The sequence below is a fragment of the Callorhinus ursinus genome, unplaced genomic scaffold (assembly GCF_003265705.2).
Source record: "Callorhinus ursinus isolate GAN/ISIS: 27379988/994484 unplaced genomic scaffold, GSC_fseal_2.0 scaffold40, whole genome shotgun sequence".
Classification (NCBI taxonomy): Eukaryota; Metazoa; Chordata; class Mammalia; order Carnivora; family Otariidae; genus Callorhinus; species Callorhinus ursinus.
In genome coordinates, this window is record NW_027397102.1 from 3,950,875 (window position 1) to 3,971,866 (window position 20,992).

Here is a 20,992-nt window from a genome sequence, read left to right on the forward strand (position 1 = left end):
AGTCTCACGTGGTATTTTTTCTAAAGATTCTATTTATTTATTTGAGAGAGAAACAGAGACAGCACAAGCAGTGGGGAGGGGCAGAGGGAGAGGGACGAGCAGACTCCTTGCTGAGCAGGGAGCCCAATATAAGTCAGACACTTAACAAACTGAGCCACCCAGGTGCCCCTTGTGTGGCATTTTTTTAATTGCAGTTTTTAAAAATGGTTTCTCTTTTACTTGAAAAACCAATAAACAAGTTGTTAAAACTTAAGAAAGGCAGGAAACTACTAACCAAACCAGCATATAAAATAAAAATGAAAAAAAAATTCAACTTGTAATCATATATCAAAATACTTTATCCTTTTAAATTTAGTTCCTGTGGAAAACACTTTTTACTTCTTTAGTTGATTAATTAATCATATTTGGTGGACATAGTTAAATTGACACCATATACATTTAATGAAACTTAAAGGAAAAATATGTTAAACTGGAAAACAGAAGACATGTACTCTAGATTTAGTTCTGTCATTAACTTGCCATATGGCCTCCATAGAGAATCTGACCTCTCTACTGGTCTCTATCTGTAAATATGGAATATTCCAGCTCCACTTTTCTTTAAATATGTCAGAAAAAGCATGGGGTTTGAGAGAAAGACTTGTGTTTGTCTTAGAATTTCACCAATTTCTCCTAAGTGACCTTCATCTCAGTAAAACGTGGTTAGTGGATTTATAAAATGGGCAGAATAATATATACCTTGCCAAACATTTGTTTGGATTAAATGAGACTTTATAGGTAAAGGAGCTAGCACAGAGTGTGGCCAATAATAGGTGCTAACTAAGTGTTAGTTCCTTTTTCTCTTCTTTATGAGGAATCAATAAAAAGACTCAGTGGTAGTAGTAGTACTAATGATAGTTGCTATGCAGTGTCCATGTCTACACTCATTTAAATGATAAGCAACCTGAGATCTTTCACATCGGATAAGGAGGAAAAACATTCTCACATAATTCTGCTAAGTTTTAGAGGCTGCTAAGTTTTAGACAGCTATGAGTTAATAATGGAAATTTCCTGGAAGAAAAATATGAAAGAAAATATTAAGTTTATGTCCCTTTTAATCTATTCTTTGTGCAAAAGCTTTATCTCTTTGGAGAGTTAGGCAGCTTTTAGAGCAATAATAACACTGTAACTTATATCTGGGCTTGCCATTTTGATTTTCATTGTCTCATTTGATTCTAACTCAGTGTCTGACATATAATAGGAATTTAACAAATGTCTATCGAATAACTAAATTATTATTTGCAATATTTTACAAAGGTAAGCAGCATAGATATCACCATCATAATTTTTCCTATTAAGAAACAGCTTCAGAGGAGAGGCCATTTAACTTACCCCAGGTCACAGGGCAAGTTAAAAACTAAATCTGAAATCTAAGTATCCTGACTACTCCTGTGCTCCTCATTTTACCTCACCATGTGGCTTGATTAAAGCTTCTTAGCTCTTGCCTGTCTATCCATTCTTCATCTGTAAAATAATGTCTTTATTGTTTTAAAAAGGTTTTAACAAAGTTATTAAATTAGTATATAAGGAGCATTTATGATCTAATTTTCTTCCCTTAAGGAAAGACAATGAGGAGAAAGGCTTCTCATTGCAAGTTACTGACGGTTAATTATCTGTGTTTTGTTGTTTAGGTTTCTGACAGGCAAGCAAAAGACAGAGAGCCTAGAAAGAGAGTATACCTGGAGAGAAGATGGAGAGTATTGAAAAGCTGCCGGGACCACCAATTTCCAATACCATCATGGTATTTTCTATGCCATAAATAGCATTTTCTGCATTTTACTTTAGCATAATTCTTTAAAAAGTATTGGAACAGGTGCTGGGGGAAGATGTAGCAGCCTCTTCTTCAAGCCACCCCTTTGCCTCCAGACTTCTCTGGGGCCAGCAGCCACCTGACAAGGTGCATTTGGGCCATGAGTTCAGCCAACTACCATGGGCTCTGTGTCAGATCAGCAGTTTGCAGGTGGCTGCTCCAAGGCGCCTGAGGAGGCACCTGATGCTGCCCGGCAGTAGAGGAGTCACAGCTGCTACAGGGTTCCCATTTCTGTAAGTGGTTAAGTGTGTGCATGGGGTTCAGCTTCCTGTCCATGACAACACACACTGGGGTCATGCTTAACCCCCTGTCCATGTCTGTGCACCAGACCAAGCTGCACATGGAGGGCTTCCAGAGCATGAAGGAGGGTTAAGAAGTGGACTTTAACTTTAAGAATTCTGGTAAGTGCCTGGAAGCTATCTGAGCCACTGGCCCTGCTGGGGTGTTCTGTACTGGGAGTGAGAGGTGACCCAAAGGGAAGAACATGCAGAAGCACAGATCAAAGGGAGACAGGTACTATAACTGTGGAGGTCTAGACCACCATACCAAGGAGTGCAACCTGCCACCCCAGCCCAAGACGTGCCACTTCTGCCAGGGCATCAGCCATATGGTGGCCTCGTGTCCACTTAAGGCCCAGCAGGCCTCCAGCTCACAGGAAAGCCAGTCTACTTTTGGGAAGAGGAAGAAGAGGAGATCCATAGCCCTGCTGTGCTCCCAGAGGCCCAGAATTGGGCTGCAGTGGGTGGGGGCTATCATCATTTTGTGATCAGGAAGTTTTGAGGAGCAGGCATCAATCACAGAGTGGAGAAAAGTGGGGACAGGGTCGGGGGAGGGCAGCTGGCACTGCCATGTATCTCAGGCTGGAATCCACAGCATTACCCTCTCTTCCCTCTTGGTAGGGTAGGGGGGAAGGGGGGAGGCAAATGAACTCCAACCATGCTCTATCCAAACACACGTGAAGGTTTTGGGGAAAAACCCCTCCTTGTGTGCTATATCTGAGTCTCTGCTCCCAGAATCTCCAGCTTTTGAAAGTGACCTGGATAGGGAAGTTGTTTTCCTTTCAAAGAAAGATATAAATAATAATTGTTCCTATGCCAGAGGGTAAAGATTAAGCATGAGACCAAATTGACGGACCCAACTCACGAATCATTACATTCTGTGGGAGGGAATCTCTCAGGGGTAAGGCAGAGTTTCCCCACATTTTGCCTCATAACCCACTCTTAGGGTGCTGAGAACTGTGCCAAGCAACAGGTTGTGACAGAAGGCAAAGGGGTTGTTGGGGGACAGCTGCAGACCTGCTGCTGTTAAGCTTACTCCCACCTTGTTCTGGGCCGATAGAATTTTATTTGATCCCTTTGATAACTGCACCTTGGGACCCACTTTCTCTAGGATGCCAAGTGCACTAGCTGCATGTGAATGATGTATACTGTGCATTTTAACTTTTTTTCATAATATAAATATTCAGGTTTTGTAATTTTGTGTATTTTAATTTTAAGGCCCTCAATCCTGTGCTATGTTCTTAGGTACATGAGCAATCTCAGGGATAAATTGACAGCAATTCCAGGTGTGCATAGCAGGGACACTTTTTTTTTTTATCACCAGGGAGACAACTATTTGGAGTACATAGACTATTGATTTACTCATTTTAGCTAAAGAGCTGGCTTTTTAAAAAATTTTATTATGTTATATTAGTCACCATAAAATACAGCATTAGTTTTTGATGTAGTGATCCATGATTCATTGTTTTCATATAACACCCAGTGCTCCATGCAGTATGTGCCCTCTTTAATACCCATCACCGGGCTAACCCATTCCCCACCCCCCCATCCCTCTAAAACCCTCAGTTTGTTTCTCAGAGTCCATAGTCTATCATGGTTCATTTCACCCTCCGATTTCCGCCCCCCTTCATTTTTCCCTGACTTCTCCTAATGTCCTCCATGCTATTCCTTATGTTCCACAAATAAGTGAAACCATATGATAATTGTCTTTCTCTGCTTGACTTATTTCACTTAGCATAATCTCCTTCAGTCCCATCCACGTTGATGTAAAAGTTGGGTATTCATTTTTTCTGATGGCTGAGTAATATTCCATTGTATATATGGACCACATCTTTATCCATTCATCTGTTGAAGGGCATGTCGGCTCTTTCCACAGTTTGGCTATTGCAGACATTGCTGCTATGAACTTTGGGGTGCATATGGCCCTTCTTTTCACTACATCTGTGTCTTTGGGGTAAATACTCAGTAATGCAATTGTTGGGTCATAGGGTAGCTCTATTTTAATTTTTTGAGGAACATCCACACTGTTTTCCAAAGTGGCTGTATCAACTTGCATTCCCACCAACATTGTAAGAGGGTTCCCCTTTCTCCACAACGTTTCCAACATTTGTTGTTTCTTGCTTTGTCAAATTTTGTCATTCTAACCGGTGTCAGGTGGTATCTAAATGTGGTTTTGACTTTAATTTCCCTGATGGCTAATGATGATGAACATTTTTTCATGTGTCTGTTAGCCATTTGTATGTCTTCTTTGGAGAAGTGTCTGTCCATGTCTTCTGCCCATTTTTTGACTTGATTATTTGTTTTTTGGTTGTTGAGTTTGAGAAGTTCTTTATAGATCTTGGATATCAGCGCTTTGTCTGTAGTGTCATTTGCAAATATCTTCTCTCATTCTGTGGGTTGCCTTTTTGTTTTGTTGACTGTTTCCTTTGCTGTGCAAAAGCTTTTTTATCTTGATGGAGTCCCAAAAGTTCATTTTTGCTTTTGTTTCACTAGCCTTTGGAGGTGTATCCTGAAAGAAGTTGCTGTGACTGATGTCAAAGAAGTTATTGCCTATGTTCTCCTCTAGGATTTTGATGGATTCCTGTCTCACATTGAGGTCTTTCATCCATTTTGAGTTTATCTTTGTGTATGGTGTAAGAAAGTGGTCCAGTTTCATTCTTTTGTATATAGCTGTCCAGTTTTCCCAGCATCATTCATTGAAGAGACAGTCTTCTTTTCATTGCATATTTTTTCCTGCTTTGTCGAAGATTATTTCACCATAGAGTTGAGGGTCCATATCTGGGCTCTTTATTCTGTTCCATTGGTCGATATGTCTGTTTTTGTGCGAGTACCATGCTGTCTTGGTAATCACTGCTTTGTAATATAGGTTGAAATCAGGCAACATGATGCCCCCAGCTTTGTTTTTATTTTTCAACATTACCATGGCGATTCGGGGTCTTATCCGATTCCATACAAATTTTAAGATTGTTTGTTCCAGCACTTTGAAAAATGTCATTAGAATTTTAATTGGGATGGCATTGAAGATATAGTTTGCAATGGGTAGCATAGACATTTTAACAATGTTTATTCTTCCGACCTATGAGCATGGAATGTCTTTCTATCTTTTTGTGTTTTATTCACTTTCTTTCAGGAGTGTTCTGTAGTTCCTAGAGTATAGATCCTTTACCACTTTGGTTAGGTTTATTCTGAGGTATCTTATAGTTTTTGGTGCTTTTGTAAATGGAATCATTTCTCTAATTTCTCTTTCCACAGTTGCATTGTTAGTGTATAAGAAAGCAACTGATTTCTGTGCATTGATTTTGTATCCTGCCACATTACCGAATTGCTGTATGAGTTCTAGTAATTTGGGGGTGGAGTCTTTTGGATTTTCCACATAAAGTATCATGTCATCTGTGAAGACAGAGAGTTTGAATTCTTCTTTGCCAATCTGAATACATTTTATTTCTTTTTGTTGTCTGACTGCTGTTGCTAGAACTTCTAGTACTATGTTGAACAATAGTGGTGAGAGTGGGCATCCTTGACATGTTCCTGATCTGAAGGGAAAGACTCTCAGCTTTTCCCCATTGAGAATGATACTCGCTCTGGGTTTTTCATAGATGGAGTTTATGAACTTGAGGAATGTTCCCTCTATCCCTATACTCTGAAGAGTTTTAATCAGGAAAGGATGCTGTATTTTGTCAAATGCTTTTTCTGCATCAATTGAGAGGACCATATGTTTCTTCTCTCTCCTCTTATTAATGTGTTCTAATACACGCATTGATGTGTGAAAGTTGAACCACACTTGCATCGTGGGGAAAATCCCTCTTGCTCCTGGTGGATGAGCCTTTTAATGTATTGTTGGATCCTATTAGCTAGGATTTTGTTGAGAATTTTGGAATCCATATTCATCAGGGATATTGGTCTGAAATTCTCTTTTTTCATGGGGTCTTTGCCTCGTTTGGGGATTAAGGTAATGCTGGCCTCATAGAATGAGTTTGGAAGCTTTCTTCTGTTTCTATTTTTTGAAACAGCTTCAGGAGAATAGGTATTATTTCTTTTTTGAATGTTTGGTAGAATTCCCCAGGGAACCCATCAGACCCTGGACTCTTATTTTTTGGGAGGTTTTTGATCACAGCTTCAATCTCCTTACTGTTTATGAGCCTGTTCAGGTTGTCAATTTCTTCCTGTTTCAGTCTTGGCAGCTTATAGGTTTCCAGGAAGGCATCCATTTCTTCCAGGTTGCTCAATTTATTGGCATATAGTTGTTGCAAATGATTTTAATAATTGTTTCTATTTCCTAGATGTTAGTCATGATCGCTCCCCTTTCATTCATAATTTTATTAATTTGGGTCCTTTCTCTTTCCTTTTGGATACATCTGGCCAGTGGCTTATCGATCTTATTAATTCTTTCAAAGAACCAGTTTCATTGATCTGATCTACTGTGTTTCTTGTTTCTAATTCATTGATCTCTGCTCTAATCTTAATTATTTCTCTTCTAATGTGTGGCTTAGGCATCATTTGTTGCTTTTTCTCTAGTTCTTTAAGGTGTAAAGTTAGTTGGTGAATTCGTGATTTTTCTATTTTTTGAGTGAGGCTTGGATGGCTATGTATTTCCCCCTTAGGGCTGCCTTTCAGTATCCCATAGGTTTTGGACCAATGTGTTTTCATTCTCATTGGTTTCTATGAATTGTTTAAGTTCTTCTTTGATTTCCTGGTTGACCCAAACATTCTTGAGCAGAATGGTCTTTAGTTTCCAAGTGTTTGAATTTCTGCCAAATTTTTTCTTGTGGTTGAGTTCCAGTTTTAAAGCATTTTGGTCTGAGAATATGCAGGGAATCATCTCAGTCTTTTGGTATTGGTTGAGACCTGATTTGTGACCCAGTATATGATCTATTCTGAGAAAGTTCCATGTGTGCTCGAGAAGAATGAGTATTCTTTGTTTTAGGGTGGAATGTTCTGTATATATCTATGAGGTCCATCTGGTCCGGTGTGTCCTTCAAAGCTCTTGTTTCTTTGTTGATTTTCTGCTTAGATGATCTGTCTGTTGCTGAGAGTGGAGTATTGAGGTCTCCTACAATTAACGAATTATTTTCAATATGACTCTTTATCTTGGTTAACAGTTGGCTAATGTAGATGGCTGCTCCCATGTTGGGGGCATAGATATTTACAATTGTTAGATCTCCTTGTTGGATAGACCATTTAAGAATGATATAATGTCCTTCTGTGTCTCTAACTACAGACTTCAGTTTAAAATCTAATTTGTCTGATGTAAGAATTGCTACCCCAGCTTTCTTTTGAGGTCCGCTGGCATGGAAGATGGATTTCCATCCCTTCACTTTCAGTCTGGATGTATCTTTAGGTTCAAAATGAGTCTCTTGTAGGGAGCATATGGATGGGTCCTGTCTTTTTATCCAATCTGCAACCCTGTGCCGTTTAATGGGAGCATATAGGCCATTCATGTTGAGAGTGATTATTGAAAGATATGAATTAATTGTCATCATGTTGTCTGTGAAGACGTTGTTTTTATAGATTGTCCCTGTAAATTTCTGTTGTATATCACTCTTGGGGTCTTTCTCCTTTTATAGAACCCCCCTTAATATTTCTTTCAGGGCCAGCTTAGTGGTCACATATTCTTTCAATTTCTGCCAGTCTTGGAAGCTCTGCATCTCTCCATCCATTCTAAATGACAGCCTTGCTGAATAAAGTATTCTTGGCTGCATGTTGTTCTTGTTTAGTTCCCTGAATATGTCTTGCCAAGCTCTTCTGGTTTGCCAGGTCTCTGTGGATAGGTCTGACATGATTCTGATGTTCCTCTGTGTACGTACAGAATCTCTTCTCCCTAACTGCCCTTAAGATGGTTTCCTTAGTTCTAAGATTTGTGAGTTTTACTATTACATGCTGGGGCGTCGGCCTGTTTTCCTTGATCTTGGGAGGGGTCCTCTCTGCCTCTAAGATATGAATGTTTGTTTCATTCCCCAGATTAAGGAAGTTCTCAGCTATGATTTGCTCAAATATATCTTCTAGTCCTCTCTCTCCACCCCTTCAGGGATCCCAAGAATTCTGACAGTGGAACGTTTCATGGTGTCACTTATTTCTCTGATCTATTTTCCTGGATTTTGAGTTGTTTTTCCCTGGCTTCCTCTTTTTCCTTCTTGTCTATTAATTGGGCTTCTAGATCACTAATTGATTCTTCTGCCTCACTTACCCTAGCTGTTAGATTATCTAGATTAGATTCGATCTCATTGATAGCATTTTTAAATTCTGCCAGTTCAGCTTTCATTTCTAACCTCAGGGACTCTATGTTGCCATTAATTGATTTCTCTGAATTCCATTTCCGACATCTTGGTTATATCTGTATCCATTTGTACATCTGTGGTGGAAGTCACAGTCTCTGAGTCTTTCCTATTTTGGGGGTTCCTCCTCCTAGTCATTCTGTTGAGGGGTGGTTGAGGGAATGGACAGAGTCCAAATTATTGACCACAACCCAAACAAGATGCACCTGTTTTATAAGGACCTTAGGGTTGTTGGTCTCTTGTTCTCCCAGCCTGTCTTCTGGGGGAGGGGCCTTCCACGCTGTTACTCAGGAAACCCTGTTTGGGCAGAATTGCCCTGCCTCCCTCCCACAGGGGGGAGGATGGACTCAGTGAGAATAGGTTTTGGGGGGCTTTTGTTCTCTGGTGGCTTTCCCTGGCGGCTTTCCGCCTCTCTTCCAAGAGTCAGAGCAGAAGAGATCGTTTCCAACCCTCTGCCTTAGAACAGAGACATTGCAGTCTGTTCTTCAGTGAGCTCTCCAGGCCACACTATCTCTGTTTCTGTCTGTGCTGCTATAAACTGCAGTGTCTTGGGTTGTGCGCCCCTCAGCAGGGCTCACAGTCCTCGCCTCCAGTTCTGGACACCGGGGCATGTCTCTCCCTTTTGTAATTCTAAAACTGCCAGCCACCCTCAGTTTGCCCGCATGGCCCCCGACTCCAGGTTTCAGTCCGGGGGCTGCCCTAAAGTCCTTTCCCACCACTACTTGTCTGCGAGTCTGTGCCCTGTCCCCAGTGCAGGAGGCTATTGTTCACTGGTTGTGTAGGATCCCAGCGGCTCAGCTCCCTCCCCCTTCCGTTTATCTTCGGACATGTGTTTGTGGCATCATGGCTTCCTACTTCGTACCTTGAAACCAACCGCTTGTGATAATTCTGTTTGTAGAGATCCAGATCTATCTTCTTATATCTCAGGCTGATTTTGTGGGTGTTCAGAGTAGTCTGGTAGATATCCAGCTCAATTCTGGGGACTGGTTGGACTAGAGTCCCCTAATCCTCCGCCATCTTTTTCCTACCTCAAGAGCTGGCTTTTCTGCATAGTGTCCCCTCCACCTTCAGTGTTCCTTGGGAGACTAGGTTTTAAGTCAGTTGCCCCATTATGTCCTTCTTCTGAAAGATTGGAAATCTTTCTGAACATGAAAATGTGGTGCAGGAAGGTTAGGAGAGGCTGCACCAGGTGAAAGGTGCAGAAGGGAAGCCAAGATTAGGTGAGGGTTGTGTTCTTGATCTCTAATCCCAGGGCATGGGACTCACTTTACATACCAGATCCATCCTTCACTGGATTGGGCATGGCCTACCATGCACAACAGTGTGTGTGTGTGTGTGTGTGTGTGTGTGTGTGTGTGTGTGTGTGTAAAAAGAATGAGTTGGTAAGGGTAGGTTTGAGAACAATACTTCTGAACCCATCTTGAGATTCCCAGGGGTGGGTGCTTGAAGCAAAGACCAAATTTCTTAACCTTTATAAATTCTGGGTTTTTCTTCTTGGCTTCCAGAGAAACCATAAACCATGACTTCTTTGTGGTGCCCAGAGCCAGTGCCCTACCCTGCTGCAGTGGTGATTACCATGATATCATGGTAGCTAAAGGAAAAAATGTTTGTTTACATGCTATGAGATCACCACAAACCTACCTCACTGTGTTGAAAGAGGGCAAATGCAATAGAATGCATTGGGTGATGTGTATCTGATCCTGGGTTCTTGTCTCCCCCAATCGCTGCCCCCATCTAGTTATCATATTTGTCTGGGCTTTGTAGGACTTCAGGAATAGCTGACTGGGTGATTGCTATCTGGCATGGTTTGTAAATATAATGTGTTGGTTTTCTCCATATTCTTTCGGGATTTTATTATTCACAAACTTCTTTTTGTATTGAGAAAAATAGCCAAAACATCTTTGATGAAAGTTTCCGCACAAGGAAAAGAATCTGGAACACAGCTTGGTGACCCCTCTTCAAGTGTAAAGGTCTTGAACCATTCTTACTTTTGTGTTCCCATTCCCCTATTTCCTATTTTGGGCCAGATCTTCTGTCCTAAAAACTTGGCTCTTACCCTATCCCGTCTTCCATCCCCCCTCCCAATAAAATTTCCCACACATACATATTTAATGTGTGGTGTGTCTCCTTGACTTTTAAGTGGTTTGTGCAAAAATCCTGAAGAAGCTAAGAACACTCCATCCCTTGTTCCCCATCTCCTTTTCAAGATCATTCCTTGATGTGATTCATATTAATACACTTGTATTTGGATGGATCAAACCTAATTTAATTTCTAATCTTGGGGTAGAGAAAAGCAGAAGCAACGAGGGGGGCTTTCCATGTAGAAACTGGGGCCAAGAGACCAAGAAAGGAAAAATGAATGCATATCCAAGTCACTCAAGAAATTTTATGTGGGTGCAAGAAACTTATGTCAAAGTGACTGCAAGACTATGTAATAGGAGACAGATGAATGTAACTCCCTGTTTACTGCTAGAAACCAAAGTTTTGTGTGAAATCTTGAAATTTACTGGGAAAGGGAGAGAGTATGAAAGCTTATACCTATTTGTTCTTTCCCTCATCCCTTCCTTTCATTTCTGAACTGCAGGAGACTGAGCCCTCTTGGGTTTTAGTGACTCCATCACAGGGGAGTGTTTGTTTGATGGTGGGTTTTGCTGTGCTGGGCACTTCCTTTCTCACTTTCTTTTTTTTTTTTTTTTTTTTTAACACAAATGCTGACCCTTTTCCCTTCTCTCATTACCCTGGGAAAATACAATGAATAAATAAAAACTTATTGGTTAAAAAAAAGTATTGGACATTTTAATATTTTCCATAGAATATTGTTAATTCTTAAGTGGGATTTTATTTGGCCTAGTTCCTAATTGGCCTCTCTCCCATTACTTCAGACACATGTCCAGTTTTACAGCAAAAGTCAGTGTTACAAATATAGAAGTTGAAATACAGAAATTCCCTTTGGTATTTACCTTTTTGGGAATGCCTCTAATAATATTAGAGTTCAGCTGCCTTTTCTTCTAATAATCAGAAGAGCTTCACTGGCAATACAGCTAGTTCATTGTTGCTTATTATGTGGTATTTGTGGTATAACTGACAGGAAAAAGCAATGTAAAAGGCAAAGAAAAATAGTGAGATCCGGTATAGAGTTTCAGACATTCTGTTCTGAATTTACAACAGTGGTTGTAAAATTTCATGCTTTCTTTTTCTTATGCAAATTTTAGGTTGCCAGATGTCCTGTGCACATTTGACTATTTTGTGTCTCTGTGCCATATCCCATTTTCATCTGTATCAGAATACATAATGGTTCTCCCATTTGAGTCATGTCAGGCACATTTGACTACTGCCGGCACTTGTTCCACCCCTCCCGCCCCCACCAACCTGGTTGGAATATATCACACATTCTCCAAACTAAAACTCTTCACTAAACTTTCTCACATATTTGAATTATTTTGAGGCAGAATAATAAAGTGAGGACCCTGTTAGTCATATTAAATGATGACAGCGGTTGTTTCCTGTAGACATTATGACTTACTCAAAGGTCAGTACAGTTTGACATTTTAACTTTCAATTGTTTTTATGTAGAAATCATATAAATAAATTCAAAATGGAAAACATGACAGTCTTATGAGTTTCACCTTTTAGTTTAATTTTCTTTCAGTGGGGACATGAAGATTAATTTGTTCTGACTTGTTTTCTCCAAGTTGGGCTAAATAGATGAAAAAATAAGCTCAGACCAATTATAGTAAGTTCTTATTTAGGTGATATACCTCAGGAAAGAAGTAGCATTTTAAATAATTTTAAATAATATAATATTCTGATAGAGTGCTGATATAAATATATATATATGCCAAAGTAGTTATTTCTGTATTCAAATAATTTGATTATAATAATACCAAAAATCTACTTAATACAATAATTATATCAGACCTAAATGAATATTGCTTTGATTGACAATATAGAGTACTGGCAGATAACAAATACTTACTAGATGTCTGTGAAATTGAAATTAATTTAAATAGGCATTTTATTTATTTTTCATTATTAAATATGTGTTTATTACTGTGAGCCAAATGCTTTTTATGATGTTTATTTGCTAATGGCATTTTCTTTTGTATAAATGGTCTTTTGCAGATCCATTTATTGAGGTAAGTCTTAGTGTTTGTCTTAATAATGTTATGTACTCTATATAATTTAAATATTAAAATTTTATATATTTATTAAAATTATTGTTCTGTTGATTGCTTTACTTTAGGTTTCTTCATTTGAGCATAGTTGACACACAATGTTACATTAGTTTCAGTTGTACAACATAGTGATTCAACTTCTCTCTACCTTATGCTATGGTCACCACAAACATAGCTACCATCTGTCACCATATAACACTATTACATTATCATTGACTATATTCCCTGTGCTGTACCTTTTATTCCCATGACTTATTCATTCCATAACTGGAAGCCTGAAACAGGCATTTTAGTACCATGGAGGTCCTTGGGGTCATTATTACAAACATAAGTTATTTTAATACTTTTTATTTAAACAGCATTTTTAACTTTCATGATGTTTTGTCAAAATAAGCTTTTTCATTTGATGCTTTCTCTACCTTCATTGGGTAGGTAAAGCAAGTATTATTATTCTCATTTCATAAATGAAATAGGTCATACAGCCAGTAAGCAACAAACTCAGGAGTTTAATCCTAATATCCTCACCCCTAATTTTCTGACCCCTATATTACTCTTGTCATTTAATATTTGATATTTAGCAATATGCTAGATATCAAATTTTATTACAGTAGGAATTTTTAAAATCATCTAACCCTACAAAACTTTTAAAATCATACTTTTGGAAATATACAGGTTCTTTAAGGATATACTTTTAGAAATATATAAAAACATACTTTGGGAAATATACAGATATTTTGAGGACATAAATCCCTCCATGGAATGACCATGACTACTTCAGGTGTACTTTGATAGCATGAAATATGAAATATTTTTTAAGGAAACAAACCAGGAAAGGAGGTTACCAAAATATATAGAGATTACTTTTCCTATTAAAGTTTAAACTTAGGAAAGTTAGCTAAAGAGGGAACTGTTTTCTCTGTTTCTGTGCCAGTCTTGCAGAATATATAATTTCTGAAAATCCTCTCCAGTTAGAATCTTTAAAATTTGAAACTGAAGAAGTCCAAATGGAAAGGCAGTTTCTTATAATTTATGAGCTCTTATCCATTAGACTGTAAATTTTTTGATGTTTGGGACATCTTGTGTATATGTGTGCATACTCCAATGTCTTGCTCATACTACGAACTCAAACATTTGATGAAAATTGGGCTTAATTTACTTTTAATTCTTTGCTTTTGATGATTTGAGCCTATCTTCATAAAATCTAAGAAGGTAAAAATAATGGGGGTACTTTTTCACTTTCTCTGTTATTTTCTACATTGCTATCAAATTTCTAAAATATAAATGAATCATGTTTCTTTCCTACTTAAAAAACTAATTTATGAGATAAGGGGCATATTACTTTTATGTTATAAACTTCTGATATATATGAATTTGTTACAATGAGTGTGCATTACTTTGCAGCAAGAGAGAGAGAAAAAAAGCACGCCCAAATCTAACACAGGAGAATAACAAAGATTCCAGTCCCAATTTCCCATAGGATAAATTTTAAATGCTTTATCCAGGTAGACAGATCTTTAACCTGAAACTTCCAATTTCCTTGTTAAGTTTCATCTCCCCACCAACACCCACCAGTCACCCTCCCCACATGTACACACATTGCTACTCTCCAGTGAAATAGAACTATCTTTTCTAATGACACCATTAGTTTTCCCTCCAACTTGCTTTTTTGTGTGCACTTTATTCAATCTAGAAAACCATGCCTTCCCTTTTGTTTCCAATGAGATTCCTTCGAGACCCAGCTCAAAACACACTTTTTTAGTCCATAGCAAAATTAGTGCTCTCCTCTGTATACCAGGAGTGCTGTGTTGCACAACAGCTTCCCCTGTTAACTATGGTCAGAGTAAGAACCATGAATCATACATTAGACATCTTTGTACCTCTCCTCCTCTTTCTCCATTCTTTGCCTGACACATTGAAGACATTAAGTAAATGCTTGTTAAATGAATAAATAAATAAATGCACTAACAATTTAATATATTTTTCTAAAGTAATATAACTCATGTCTAGTGAATAAATATTGTTAGAGTGGTTAATAAAGAGTAAAGTTTATTCAGCCTGAGAAGCAGTGTGGTGTATTGGCTAGAATTCCAGCTCCGAAATGAGACAGATCAGGGTTCGTTTTTAGCATCTACGAATTCTTAGCAGTGTGACCTTTGGAAAGTGACCTCACCTCAGTGGGTTTCACTTCACTGATTTACATAAAAGGGCTAATAATACCCAAATCACTTAGTCCAATGTCTGGCAAAACCCAGATGCTTATTAAATGGTAGTTATTACTGTTAATTTTATCATCTCATACAACATTTCAGTTTGGTATATATTTGTTACCATCACACATTTTATTATCTATGCTAGCTGTGTGAAAGGGGGCTGTGGCATTAGTTTAACAAAAGGAATTTTTCCAGGAGATGAAATAGAAAGTTTGGGGGCTAATGGGGTGGAGAGGGGCTTGGGAGTAAGATCAAGGGAACTGGAGAAACAGAACTACTACCCATATGGTTCCTTCAATTTTTATTCTGAGTCCCCCATCCCCTTTTCAGGGTTATCTCACTTAGCTCTCTGCCACCACAATCTCATTTGGCCCTTACCACTGCATTAAGGAAATTGGCATGATGTAGGAAAAAGGGCATAGGCTGTAAAGACCAAACAGGTCTCCATCACTTACTAATTTTGTGACTTTGGGCAAGTGAACTGGCCTCCCTGGGACTCTATTTGTTCATTGATAAAATAGGAGCAAACATACCTACTACACTAGGTTATTATGAGGCATAAGTTAATGTGTATAACAACCTGGTATTATAGCTGGAACATATTAGGTGCTCAATGAATGGTAGGTTCCTCATCTGTTTCCTTCTAAGTTTATGACTATATATTTGATTATTTGTCTAAGTAAGAGGCAGAATCTCCTTCAAGTAGCTTCAGAAGGAGACTCCAAAAAGAGTGTTGAAAACACAGAGGAAAAGCATTAGAATCTACTTTGATCATTTTTTATATCTTACCTGGAGATCCCACCTTTCCATCTCCCCACCTTGTAGTTTGTGGTAATGTGTATGTATGTGTGATTTAAGTCAGGACACTACCCCCTCTCAGGTCCATAAGGATAGAAGTTCCTTTCACTGACTTGGCTCTCTCTGTGTGTCATACAAGCAGCATGGCTAGCAGGGTGGGGCAACTTGTGTATGTGGGAGAGGTATAGTTGGCTACTAATGATCTGCCTGTGTTGAAAGTTGATTCCTGCTACCCCATCCTTATGCACCAGCAAGAGCAGATTAACAGGCAGAGCCCTAGGACAAATGTCCCTGGTGCAGGGAATAAGACCTTGTCACTTTACTGGGAAAGTTGGGTCACTGAGGGTTCTCATTACCTTCTTCAGTGCTTTTGTTTGGTTAACTTATGAAGTCCAAAAAGTTTACTTTTGAAGTTGCTCAATATTTCTGTTGCTGCTCCCTTTATTTTTGTAGGATTTTATCCTCCTCTCATCCCTGCCCTCTACACCACCTAGCCCTCACCTGAACCCTTTCTAACATTTCCTCCCAATCTTCCCCAACCCTCTTCTCAACCTTCCCTCTACCCTCCCTCCTAAACCCTTTTCCTTCCACCACAACCATTCCTCTACTTTCTCCATTTCCCCCAACCCCATCACCCACTGACCTGGCTACCCCTGGAATATTCAGGATCTCACCCAAACTTTAAACCTTTTCCAATCTCTTCTCTCCCAATTTACTTGTCCCTTCCCTCTTCCCTCAGCTAAGCCATGAAATAACTCACACATCAGTAGAAATTGCCAATGTTTATTGATTTTTTAAAAATATCACTTGCAAATTTCTTTTCTTTATTGAGAAAATGTTGCAGTTGTGATAAAGAAAATCTTGGTAAAAAACTCAAGTCAGCCTAACAACTACACTTTTTCTTTCTTTTTTAAAGATTTTATTTATTTGAGAGAGAGAACATAAGCAGGGGGAGGAGCAGAGGGAGAGGGAGAAGCAGACTCCTCACTGAGCAGGGAGCCCAATGCAGGGCTCAATCCCAGGGCCCTGAGATAATGACCTGAGCCTAAGGCAGATGCTTAACAGACTGAGCCACCCAGGCACACCTCAACTACACTTTTTCAATGTTAGTTCCTAATATCTATTCTCATGCATCTTATTAGTATAAATTGTAATTAAAACAGCCCCACATTAAGGCAGAGTTCAAGGTGGGGGCATGCAGAGTTGGTGAAAAAAAGCAACTCAAAATCATCAGGTTCATTGCCTGATCTGAGATTATTGCATAATCTGAGAAGCAGGGTTATTATGCAAGTACCCTTAGTTCCTTGCCAGAGATTCAGTGGAAGATTCTTTCTTTAAACAAATATTTATTTATTTATTTATTTATTTATTTGAGAGTGAGAGTGAGAGCACAGGGAAGGGGGAGGAGCAGAAGGAGAGAGGACCTTAAGCAGACTCTCACTGAGCTCAGAGCCTAACATGAGCTCTATCTCAAGACTCCAAGATCACGACCTGAGCCGAAACCAAGAGTTGGAACCTCAACTGACTGTGCCACCCAATTGCCCCATCAGTGGAAGATTCTGAGCAGCAAATGCTGATGACAGCTGAGGTAACAGAAAACAGGTTGTTAAGCTCAGTCACGAGGACACAAGATCTATTCAGCAATTATTTCATCATGACATCTTCTATTCCACCTGTGCCTGAAGCAATTGTAGTGACAATAATGGGATGGAAAGGACACAGTGAGGGGACTCCACTCAATGTTTGAATCATGTGTTTTAAGCCAGTGAATTCCAAGAATCAGAGGGTGCTGTGGTGCATGAATAATATCAAACTGGAGCTCTTCAACGTTGTTTACAATTTTAACTTCCACAGATGGTGTTTCCTTGGTTATGGGTCCATTAATCAGTGGATGACCATTTATCATTTAAAGCATCAGAGGGAAGATATTATTGTGGATGGGCAGATTCTCTTGAAGAACCACAGAATGGATAATGCTGTTTCTATAGGAGCCTGGATCCACCATTGCTTGCTCAAAGAACTGTTGTCTTCCCAGTTGGAATTCAACAGTAAGTCATAGGGTATGAGACATGGATGTTGGAAGTGAGGGGGACCCATATTTGTAGATTGGCCTGCCTGGGTTCCCCCTTACTGCCGGGCCTCGATGTTTCCCACCTGCTATGCACAATGAGTCTTGACAGGGCAGTCTCTGGCAAAATGACCAGGATGACCATAGTAGAGGCACAAGTGGCCTTCCCAGCAGTGGGCCTGTTCAGCTTCACTGAGATGTAGGCTATTGCTTGCAACCTGCACAGGCTGGTTTTCAGCTAGTAAACTCTCAGGCCCAGCTCTCTCCTCAGAGGGACTTGCTCCTTGTGGATTTGGATCAGGCTTACCACTTAGCTTCTGTTCTAGACACTGAGTGATCAGATCAGATAGGTTGGTGGCTGCTGGGTTTGTGTGAGACAGATCATCTGGGACAGAACTTCAAGCCCTTCCTGAAATTGGATGTAGAGAATGCTTTCATTCCAGTTTAGCTCTTGAGCAGAGATGGAAGTGGGTCACATACTGGTGAACAGGATCCTCCCCTTGGCAAGGCTGATGGATGCTGTGACTGGCATGTTCCATGTTTTCTGGACTGTCAAAAGTATCCTGGAGCACTTCTATGAAACTTTCAAATTGCTCCAGGAGGGCACTTTGGGTATCTAGTAAGGGCTAAAAACACATTCCTGCCTCACCTGAGAAGCAGTTGCCAACAAAGCTCACTATGGTTGCTTCAGTGGGATACAGGTGCCCTCTGACTCTCATGTAACTATTGAGTTGAACCAAGAATTCAGAAAGCTTCTGGGCATCTCCACTGAAGGCTAAACATTATTCTAGGGAGAAAGCTTCACCCTCTAACCCACTGGGGGACTATGGGAATTCTGAAGCTGCTGATGTCAAAGCAGCTATTAGGCCCTCCAGGGACTCCTGGGGTGCTGAGGGCTCTAGGAACTCCTGGGCATCTAAAGGATCCAAAGGCTGGTAGGGCACTCCAGTTTTGAGAGACTCCTGGAGAGTTGGAAGCTTAAGGGGCTCCAGGTATGTTGGGGTCTCCTGACGTTCTATAGCCTCCTGAGTCTCTTGGGCACATGGGAGATCCTGGTGCTCTGAATTTTGGGTCTTCTGGGTCACTGGGATCTCCTGGGTATCTGGGAGCTTCTGGGCCTTCTTAACTTCTGGGGGCTTGTAGGCCTCCTATGCCAAGGGAGGCTTGTGGAGTTTCTTGACCTCTGGAAGATTTTGAGATTTCCAGGCTGCTGAGTGCTCACAGACCAGTGAAGGTGCCTGTGGCTTATGGATTGCTGGAAGCTCCAGGGACTCTGGGTCTGCTGGGGGTTACAAGAGCTTCTCGGTCTCATTTCCTGGTGCTCCTGGGCTGCTGGGGTCTTCGAGGCTGGGAGCTCCTGGGGGTCTCTGAGATTTTGGGAATCCTCACCTTCTGGGAATTCTTGGCACTCCCAGGATTCTGGGAGATCCAGGTTTTCTAGGGGTTTCTGGGGTTCCTGGGACTTTGAGGGCTTCTGGAGTGGTTCAGCCTCCTTGGCTGCTTGGAGCATCTGGAGCTCTGGGATCTGAGCCTGTGGGGCAACATTTTCTTCCATCAGTCACTGCAGTTGGGCCTGCAGAATTTTATTCTCCAATTTCAGAGCAATATCGAAGCCTGCTAAGTCCTCTACTGTATTTTGAGGAAATGGGCTTGGTTTGGCAGTTTGCTACCAAGAGAGATTGGGTGGTTTTTCTAAAAGCTCCATTTAGAAAAAGCTCCCTTCTAAAAGATGTCAGGCTCTGTGACTTTTCCAGGAGGTAGGGATTTGGATCCCACCAAGGTTGATTACCAGGTCATTGGGAACCTCTGGAGCTCAGCAAGGGAGATATGAGATATACTGTAAAGAGAGTGGGATCTGAGGATCAGAAACTGTGGAAAGCACTCATTTAAAATAAATTAGAACAAAACCTGCCTAACAATGCTGGGTTTCCTTTACTATAGGCTCATATTCATGAGTTGAATCATATATGCTCATTCTGACCCCATGACATTTTAAGAACAACATCTGATCCAGACTGTGTATGTCATTTTGCTTTCTTCTTTTGAAACTTACCATTAGAAGCAATTTCTCCATATTCTTTTCTGTTTTACACAGTCTTTAATTTCTTATGTCTGTTTGATATCCCAATGTAAAATGGATTTTAACAGCTGCTTTCAATGACTAAATCAAATGTTTGAGCAATGTGGAGATTTTAGGCTCTGTGGTGGGTCAACCCAAGAGATATTTTTGGGTGGCTGAGGTAGAAACTCTTTCTGACACCTCAGAAATTATACCACAGAAGTAACTGCACAAGATCAGCCTCAGGAGAGAATAAGCAAAAGTTGACTATATATATATATATATATATATGCTCAGCGGACACATGCATATTATTTATAAATGCCTCAAAATAGTTAAGAAAATAATCTTTATAAATGTACATTACCATTCAGAGACTTAGTCCAGGAGCTCAGCTGTCTGTGTACCCATCGTTGAGGAGGAAAATGTGTAAATGGCTGTGGAGGCTTTCCTTTTCTGCACACACTGAACTCAAATAAACACACCCACTCCCAGAAGACATTCCAACTTTCCTCTGTAACGTAGCTATTTAGAGTGTGGAAGAGGGTTGTTTTTTTTTTTTTTTTTTTTGACAATACCTTACAGTTTAGAGCTGCAGGGAAAGTGAGATGTTGCACTGATGTGAGGCAGCCTGATGTACTCAGTCCTTGGTTAATTTAATAAATATTTGGCTAGGAAATTAGGAGTAATACCACTGCCCTTGTAAAAAGTTGCAAACATTTCTGAATGACGACAGTGATTTGGGACTTTATTTTTTATGTCTGTCTCATGTAACCTCCTCTTACTCCATCCACACTAGGCCATTTGTTTAATTCTCAGAGTGCAGCCTGCAGTCCCTCAGCCCCTTCCCCATCCTACCTACTCAGTCCCTAAAGTCCCTTCCTGCAATGCTTTCTTGGGATCTTTACCATGAATAGATCTAGGCAAGGTATAGTAGGTAAGATTGTGGCTGAGGCCAACTTTGTTGAAAGGTACCTGTAGTAAGTCTTGCAGGGACACTGGCTTATTCTGAATGTCTTTGCCCAGGCTTCTCATTCTTCCCTGAGCCACTCACGTGCACTAAGCAAACCCAGGTACCCCACTAAGGGCTGGCCTCTTGAGAAATGGAACTGGAGGGTGTTATGCTGAGTGAAATAAGTCAATCAGAGAAAGACATGTATCACATGACCTCACTGATATGAGGAATTCTTAATCTCAGGAAAGAAACTGAGTGTTACTGGAGTGGTTGGGGGTGGGAGGGATGGGGTGGCTGGGTGATAGACATTGGGGAGGGTATGTGCTACGGT

The 20,992-nt window shown here is 40.2% G+C and overlaps 1 protein-coding gene and 1 pseudogene across 1 annotated transcript; one reads left to right on the forward strand and one right to left on the reverse strand.

Moving 5' to 3' along the window:
* Positions 1-1,965: 1,965 nt before the first annotated feature.
* Positions 1,966-2,626, forward strand: LOC112823429 (protein lin-28 homolog A pseudogene; annotated as a pseudogene).
* A 15,080-nt stretch (positions 2,627-17,706) lies between these two features.
* RTL3 (retrotransposon Gag like 3) lies at positions 17,707-20,741 on the reverse strand. The gene is given in 5 exon segments (XM_025871117.2): positions 17,707-18,047; positions 18,050-18,105; positions 18,107-18,795; positions 18,870-19,313; positions 20,682-20,741. Coding segments are annotated over 5 exon segments (1,590 nt in total).
* Positions 20,742-20,992: the final 251 nt, after the last annotated feature.